This window comes from Morone saxatilis, unplaced genomic scaffold (assembly GCF_004916995.1).
Source record: "Morone saxatilis isolate NCDOM2014 unplaced genomic scaffold, NCSU_SB_2.0 Contig2, whole genome shotgun sequence".
Classification (NCBI taxonomy): Eukaryota; Metazoa; Chordata; class Actinopteri; family Moronidae; genus Morone; species Morone saxatilis.
This window is the reverse complement of record NW_023339762.1, coordinates 1729027-1737151: the sequence shown is the minus strand read 5'-3', so window position 1 is coordinate 1737151 and position 8125 is coordinate 1729027. Positions and strand designations below refer to the sequence as shown.

The following is an 8125-nucleotide window of genomic DNA, read 5'->3' as shown; positions in this document are numbered from 1 at the left end:
CCCCACCCCACCACCACCCCACCAACCACCAACCAACCTCCACCATCTGACCATTTCACATTAAACGCAAGCAGAACCAGAATGACTTTGCATTTTTCTGCCCGCATGTGTTTGCAATTAATGCAGATGTCGGGTTTTGGCAGCAGGGACAGGGGAGTGATGGGGGGCGTGTGGTGGGTGGAGAGCTGGGTTGGGGGTGTGGTAATGAGGCCTTCTTTTTTATGACTTGAGCGTTTGGAGGCTAGGGGGGACAGGGTGTCTGTGAACTGCACCAGCCAAGCAAGGCTCAGTCAGTGGGGCATTACCCCACCCCCATCCTCTCCTCCATAACAGCCTTAGCAGTAAATTATTTCTTTTACAATGCATGATTGTCCGAGTTTATCATTATTTGAATCTTTTAAAATTAAATGTTTTTCTTTATTCACACTAATTTGTTCTTAATTAGTGGCTAGTCCTAAAAGTTGTTGTTATTAATTACTCCATGTTTTTCATTTACATCCACTTTTCCACTCGACTGAACCTCCCTGTACTGATCACAACGTTTAAATGTATTCCAACTATTGCTAAACTAAAGATTTCTGTGATGGGAGGGGTGGTGGAGTCAGCCACAAGCCAAAAAGTACATTAGATCGGAGAGCTATGCAGGCACATACACTGTACAGGCACATTTCAGATACATTGCAGTTATGTCATAGCAGTCTGGCCAATAGGACGCGGGGCAGTTCCCCACTCAGCGTCAAAGATACTGAATGGTTTTAATGAGAACCAGCTTTCTTTTCCCTTACCCTCTCTGTCTCTCTGTGTACTCATATTCTTTCTTTGTTTTTTTCCTTCACCTCCAGAATACATATATAATCAAATACATATATATGTATTTAATTTGAGCTACTGAAAAAGGCAAGCTATTCATGACATAGATGATGAAAAATAAATAATTTGCTCAAGTAGGGATCAGGTCATTTGTAGCTTTAAAACTGCACTCATCAGTAGTTTTACCCTATTCACTTTACACATACAGTTATTTAAAAAAAAAGACCTGTGAACATGGATTAGGTTGCCCACCATATCTCATTTAGTTCATGCTCCTGTCCTCAGGTTTTCCCAGGTTGCAGTTGTCCTTCCATGGCGTCTCTCAGCAGTGACGTTCCCATCCTCTCCTGCGGCGGCTTGGCTAAACGCTGGCTAGTCCCCGGTTGGAGGATGGGATGGATCCTCATCCATGACAGGAATAATGTATTTGGGTCCGAGGTACATAGCCTTTTTTGTGCATTATTTTAAGGCAAGACACTAAAGGCAATGTTTTATCATGCACTGGTCAATTTAGAGATTTTGGGTTATTTTGCTTCCATAACATGTCTTCTTTCAGACTAGTGGAAAGAAACATCCAAAATACACATTCAGATGTTTATTTAACTACATTTTCTGTTTGCATCTGTAGGTTTCTCCTAAATTCACCAAATGTTATTATTAGATAAGGCCTCATCTGCTAATCTAAACATACACTTTCAGGAAACTTGTAATACAAAAACGAATAGTCTTAAAGTACGTAATCAACTAGAGACGTTTCCTGGTGATATCTATTTGTGAATTGTTTTACCCTATTCCCCTGTAGTGTCTCCCCTGAACACAGAGACAATAGAAAGACTCCAATAGATCGCTGTTGCATTTAACCAACTGTCAAATGTGGTATGTCTCCTCTGAAGATCCGACAGGGTCTGGTGAAACTGAGCCAGCGTATTCTGGGAGCCTGCAGCATTGTCCAGGGTGCCCTGGAGAGCATCCTCAACAACACACCTCAAAGCTTCTACAACAAGACCATCAGCTTTCTCAAGGTAAACAGAGGGAGGATGGATCAGGAACAAATAAAATATTTCTACATACAACATATCTTCTTTATTTAACTGGGACTAATACTTGATCACAAGACTGTTTCATTGATACCCTAGACACATAAGCTGGCCCTCTGGCCCTTACCTGGACAGTGTTATTTGTGCTCAGCAGAAACCAGTGCTGCAACATGTTGCTTTGCATAATGTGGTTATTCAAATGATATAAATGATAAATACAAATATCCTGGTTAAAATATGCTAATGTTTATTCTGAAACTTATATAAGACTATGGCTGTAAGAAAATATAAATACAATTGAGTATCTCAATATTTTATTTTGTGATATTTAAACCCCCAACCGCTCAGTGCAGCAACTGGGGGTTGCATAACTTTATACTATGAAAATTCTTCCTAAATTTAGATTTTAAGTTAATTGCAATATATTGAATAGGGTTGGGTATCGTAAAAAGTGCCTAAAAAGAAGCACAAAATGACGGTTGTTGGCATTAAAGAACAGGCTTTTTGTTTTTTTTAATTTAATTTAATTTTACATTTTTTTAATTGCTAAGGCACTTGAAAGTATACTTAAACAATTCTAACACAAATTTACACACCAAATTCACATAAAAAATAAAACCTCATCCAACTATAATAAAATGAGGCACCATCTGTGTTGTGATTCAATTCGGTAGATATTGGTTGTATAGGAACCCAATCCTAATATTGAATCGTAACCCCTGTATCGTGATAAGTATCGTATTGTCAGATTGTAAGATTAAAAGCACAATATAAGATTTATATCAATCAGTATGTTTAGGCCCTGTACTGGAACCATAAAGATTCGACTCATAATCCTTTAAACTTATGGGACAACTATTTCATGTGTTCTATGTCATTTTGTGTCTGTGAGACTGATTGGATGGTTGATCTTTTTCTTCTATAGTCCAACTCAGAGATTTGTTTCAATGAGCTGTCCACCATCCCCGGCCTGAACCCCATCATGCCTGCAGGAGCCATGTACCTTATGGTCAGTACCAGGTGGTTTTATGTTGAACATGGACACACTAACAAATAGTTTTTGCGTCATGCTGACTTTGTAGATAAAGGGGGGAGTTCAGTTTTCTTGTTCTCCAGAAAACCTGTGTCACAAACTGGATGCATGGAGTTTGAAAGACATGGGCATTTACTAGGTGGAAAGGCTCTAATGAAATATGCTATTGAGTTGTATTATGGGAAATGTATCCAGTGTTTTTTAGGTTTGACCCATACTTGATACTAAAAGGCAGGATATCTCATCCTCTGTTAGCTTGATTTTAACCATTAGTTTTGTCATTTCTTGTTTCTTTCCCCAGATTTGCAATACTAAATTGCTGGTTGGAGTGACCCTTTAACATATGTGTTAGCACACATTAAATAACCATTTATGGTAGTGTAGTTGTTTATGAATATATGTATATGTATTTATTTTGTTGGACAAAAACCTCAAGAAGTGGCTGCCTCCAATTTATCATATAAATGACAAAAGATATAAAAAGCTGATGTGTTAATAAAGTTACAGTAGTTTAGCAAAAAGGTAACTTAAAGTTCACTAAATGAGCCAAACTTAATGGACAAAGTAACATTTTACACCATAAATATTCCACATTCAGATTCTCATCTCACCTACCTATGCATGTGAATATAAATGTTATCCTCTATAATTCTACAGTATTTTATTAAGGCTGCAGTATTGTACAGTAAAAACAACCAATCAGAGCGAAGAAAGATAATTTCTTGAGTGTCATTCCCAGGACATCAAATACAGACATTTTGGGACACTGGGAATGAGATTCAACAATCAATCTTTCTCGGCTCTAAATGATCGTTTTCATTCAGGCCCGGAGGATTCACGCAAATGCCATTAGGAGCACTAAGAGGAGCCAGAGGAACCTGATTTTTTTCACTGATTATGTGTCTCATGTACTACTGTCAGGATATATTGAACGTTTCAGTGAATATTAAATAAAAGTTATTTTTATAAAAGAATTACCTACTGCAGCTTTAAATTAATGGTGGGTTGTATATGAAATTGAGTTTCTTATAAGAGGGAATTGTGTGTGCACATTTGTCCAGGTGGGGATTGACCTGGAGCACTTTCCAGATTTTAAGAATGATGTGGACTTCACTGAACGGCTTGTGACCGAGCAGTCTGTCTTCTGTCTGCCTGCTTCAGTAAGACACCATCCCTTTTTTTGTCACTGCTCATCCATCTATTTGTCCCTACATCTGTCTACACACTTCAACTTAGAATATAAAAAAACATGAGTAATCAGTTTAAATACCTAAGTGTATACATGTTCTGTCCTCTTTCAGGCATTTGAGTATCCTAACTTCTTTCGCATTGTGGTGACGGTGCCGGAGGAGATGATGCTGGAGGCTTGCAGTCGGATCAGGGAGTTCTGCCAGCGCCACTATCGGCCCTGCAGCCGCGACAGCAATGATCTGGACCAGTGATGCGGCAGAGCTGGACCAGTCTGACTGCATGGACCTTGTGGCCTAGAGAACGGGAGAGCTGTCCTCTGGTCGCATATAGGTTTTATTCCACCATGTTATTAAGTTAGAGATGCAGAAATCTGATGTCAAAACTGTATTAACATTGTCATCACCATGGCAACAAAAAGCTTGGAAGCAATATATCTGATGGTCCGTTGATGGTGTAATTTTTGATGTTAACCGTATGAAATAAGCAGACCTAATATTTATATTTTATACAGGCAACTTATATTAACCTCTACTTGTTTTTGTGTATTTATATAATTTGTTTAACGCTTTGTATGTCAATGTTATGTAACTTCTTTGATATCGACTGCAGGATCATAAACTGTGCATACTGTATACACCAGCTGGCATATTTGCTGTCATAATTAGGGAAAGTGAATACATATTTGAATATGTATTGATATATGATATTGATAATCCTCTGTATACTTTGCTTGTGCTAGAACTCTCAGTGCACTGTTAGGCTGCATTGGCATGCTCTTTATCAAAACATTCTCTGGATTGTTTGTATGTCAATTGTGTGTCGTATTGAATCACACACATATATATACATTTGTATTTTTTATTTTTACAGACACAAAATTTTATTTTGTAGTTTTGTTAATAGTTACCTAATAAAACATAAATAACCTGTTGACATGACTGGTGTTGATTGATATTAGAAATCACAATTGGTAACACTTTATATTAAAGTCCAGTGTAACATTTAGGAGGATCTATTGGCAGATAGAATGAAATATAATATTTATAGGTATGTCTGCCCAGTGAAGAAAGAAATGTTCTGATGCTTCGAACTGTCACTCACTTACTCTGTTTTTTCTCTTCAAAAATTTAGCTCACAGTGCATCAGAATGTTTTACCAGAAATGGTTTTGGGTTTGTTTGGTTTGTCTATTCTGGGCTACTGTAGAAACATGGCAGTTCAACATGGCGGACTATAGATCCTTCTAAATGCTACACACTGCACCTTTAAGGCCCTGATCATTTAAGTTTAATGTTTAGTATTGCATACGTCCAAAGATATTTTCAATAATCATATAACCACAAATCACACAATTAATTTTTAATCTTTTGGGCCCCGAGGACGTTTCCTGCTTTGCCCGTTGGTAATCCAGTCTTGAATATTTGTACAGAAAAAATGGAAAGCAAACACTAGGTCAGCAATTTTTTGATTTTGATTTAAACTTGTGTAAACTCATAGGAAAATATTCTCAATACTACTGCACAACTTCCATTGATGAATGTAGACTCCCCACTAAGAGTCACCGAAGCTCCACTGGTGGTTGAAGGCCTTCTGGATTTTATGGGGTGTAAGAAAAGTTTAAAAATATACAAAGTAGGACTATGTCGCAGCAAACTCTGAAGATCTGAACCCAAGTTGTGTTTAGAGATCCTTCACTTTCTGATAAACAGCCTGGTCCTGCTTTAGAAACTACAACAACAACAACCAAAGAGTATTTCCCAAAAAAGAATCCTATTAAATATGTATAGTTGTTTAAAAGATATATATACACACACACACACACACACACACACACACATACAGGCAGAGAATTGTATAAAAAAACTCTGATTTATTGATAAAGTTTGATACAAATGACCACATCATTAAACTGATGCACATCCATCATAACTGTTCCCATAATGAAATACAGTTCCTGATATGAATACTTATAAAAAAAAAATCTGATTTAGGAAAATAAATAAATCTCGAGATATCAATTGAATTTTAATTGCCTTTACTTGATAGTGACAGCTGAAGATAGACAGGAAAGGGGGGCAGAGGGGGATGACACGCAGCAAAGGGCCGCAGGTCAGATTCGAACCCTGAGCCGCTGCAGCAAGGACTCAGTAAATTAAAAATTTTTTCCTACAAACCTACAGCATTTGTACTGTAGCTGCACAGTACCACGATACAATAACACCATCTAATGCTGAACTGGTAATATTACAGCAGACTTTTCTCACAATGTGACCCTTACTGTGTGTGTGTGTGTGTGCGCACACACACTGCTACCCCTATGAGAAGAGTGACCTTTGCAACATGCTCCTCCTCACTAACTGAGTGTACACATAAATACTTGGTGGTGGTAAAGTACTTTGTGTGTTGTCCAATAATTAACCACTGCACTGATAAGCCAGGAAGAGGAAAGCCAAAGACATAGCGAGAGGTGAAGAAAGGAGAGAGAGAAGGACAGGAACACATGAGACAGAGAAGTGAACTCAGCAGAAAAACAGAAAAAGGACGTTGACTCAGCAGTGGCAGTTCAAGGGGAAAAAGAGGAAGAGAAACGCTCTGATAGTGTACTAGAGCGTGCTGAGGTTCTCATTTTGGTTTTCTGTTGCAGTGGTTAAATGTACTTCACGGAGGACACACAGGTGGCCAGGACCATAGAGCTGAACGATGGCACACGAATGCCAGTTTTGGGTCTGGGGACATGGAAGGTTAGCCTCAACACTCACTCCTATACACATCTGCTTTTTACTGTAGAGAATCCAGTTGTCATAAGTTGCAAATTGCTCCCAATGCATAGCATCGGTGTGTGAATGTGTATGAATGAGTGAGTTTCTGTTCAGTTGCAATGGACTTGGTGCATCAATGGAGGCGCAGTGAATGTGTGTGAAAGGCGGAGTGAATGTGGTCCACGCTTAGTGTAAAGCCCGCTTTGAGTGGTCGGGAAGATAGAAAGGCGCTATACAAGTACAGGGTCTTAATGATTCTTTTAAATATAGTGCCGAGTCTTTAAAAACGGCGACTGTAAAATTTAGCTGGAAATTGAAGTCTGCCCTGGTCTATCAGGAGCCCGGCAACTGAAAGCTCTGCGACCTCTGATTGGCCCAGAGTTTATTCGTACCCTTGTCCCAGCTTCAAAAGTGCCAAAAGGGGCCATAATGTTTCCGGTTTGTCCATTCAGGGCTTGTAAGGGAACACGTGTCAGGACTGGTGGCATAGCGTATCCCTGTTCCGCTCACTGATTTATTAAAGAGGAAATAGTTAACATTTTGTCCTTTCTTCGCAGGGAATATACGGATTCAGAATATTCTATTACCCTCCTTATGTCTTATGCTATCTATAAATAGTCTAAATGGGAGCCTAAATTTAGCTTATTTTAGCACAACAACCTGGCATCATGGATGGGCGAAGACAGTACTGACTGACACGTGTTGGAGTTTTGGTTTTGCAAAAAAAACAAATGTGACTTTTACTGCTGGATACAACTCCAAGAACAAACATTGCCGCGTTAACTTGAGTATTAAGACTATCACTGATCTTCATGCTTGTCAATTACATCGGTTAGGGGCAGATCTAGGAGGGGTGGCATGGCGTGGCAGCTTAGCCCACCCCCTAACACATTCCTGGCCACCCCACCTGCCACCAAAGTTTTGGTGCTCAAATGCCTGCGCCAAATCTAACACAATTAAATTTAGATTAAATTTTAAAGAATAATGAACACATTTAATAATCTTGTTAATGGCCACATAAGTGATAAGCCCCCTATCGAAATAAAGTTCCATATGAAGAAAGAGCATGTATTTGGATACAATGTATGTAAGAGATTTGGAATAAATTCAGGAATAATGCCATTCTACACTGTTTACATATTTCCATAATTCAGTGCCGCTAACAATAAATTTAATCAAAATATGTTCATTTAGGAAGTTTTTACAAGCAACATATTTCGACCTATTAATAAAATAAATATCTAGCATATCTAGACCCACCTTAGTTTCTTTGTATTAGTTTTGCGAATTTGTAAC

At 38.5% G+C, this 8125-nt stretch overlaps 2 protein-coding genes across 2 annotated transcripts in view; both read left to right on the top strand.

Annotated features, from left to right (window-relative positions):
• tat (tyrosine aminotransferase) overlaps positions 1-4940 on the top strand; it is a 9765-nt gene extending 4825 nt beyond the window's left edge. The window contains exons 7-11 of the mRNA XM_035664405.1: positions 1096-1248; positions 1704-1832; positions 2773-2856; positions 3942-4040; positions 4182-4940. Coding sequence (XP_035520298.1) covers positions 1096-1248; positions 1704-1832; positions 2773-2856; positions 3942-4040; positions 4182-4322 — 606 coding nt within the window. The 3' untranslated portion in view covers positions 4323-4940. The remainder of the gene's footprint in view (positions 1-1095; positions 1249-1703; positions 1833-2772; positions 2857-3941; positions 4041-4181) is intronic.
• Positions 4941-6506: 1566 nt separating this feature from the next.
• The window catches only part of zgc:56622 (uncharacterized protein LOC326033 homolog), a 13613-nt gene continuing 11994 nt past the window's right edge, over positions 6507-8125 (top strand). The window contains exon 1 of the mRNA XM_035664585.1: positions 6507-6811. Within this exon, the coding sequence (XP_035520478.1) occupies positions 6722-6811 (90 nt within the window). The 5' untranslated portion in view covers positions 6507-6721. The remainder of the gene's footprint in view (positions 6812-8125) is intronic.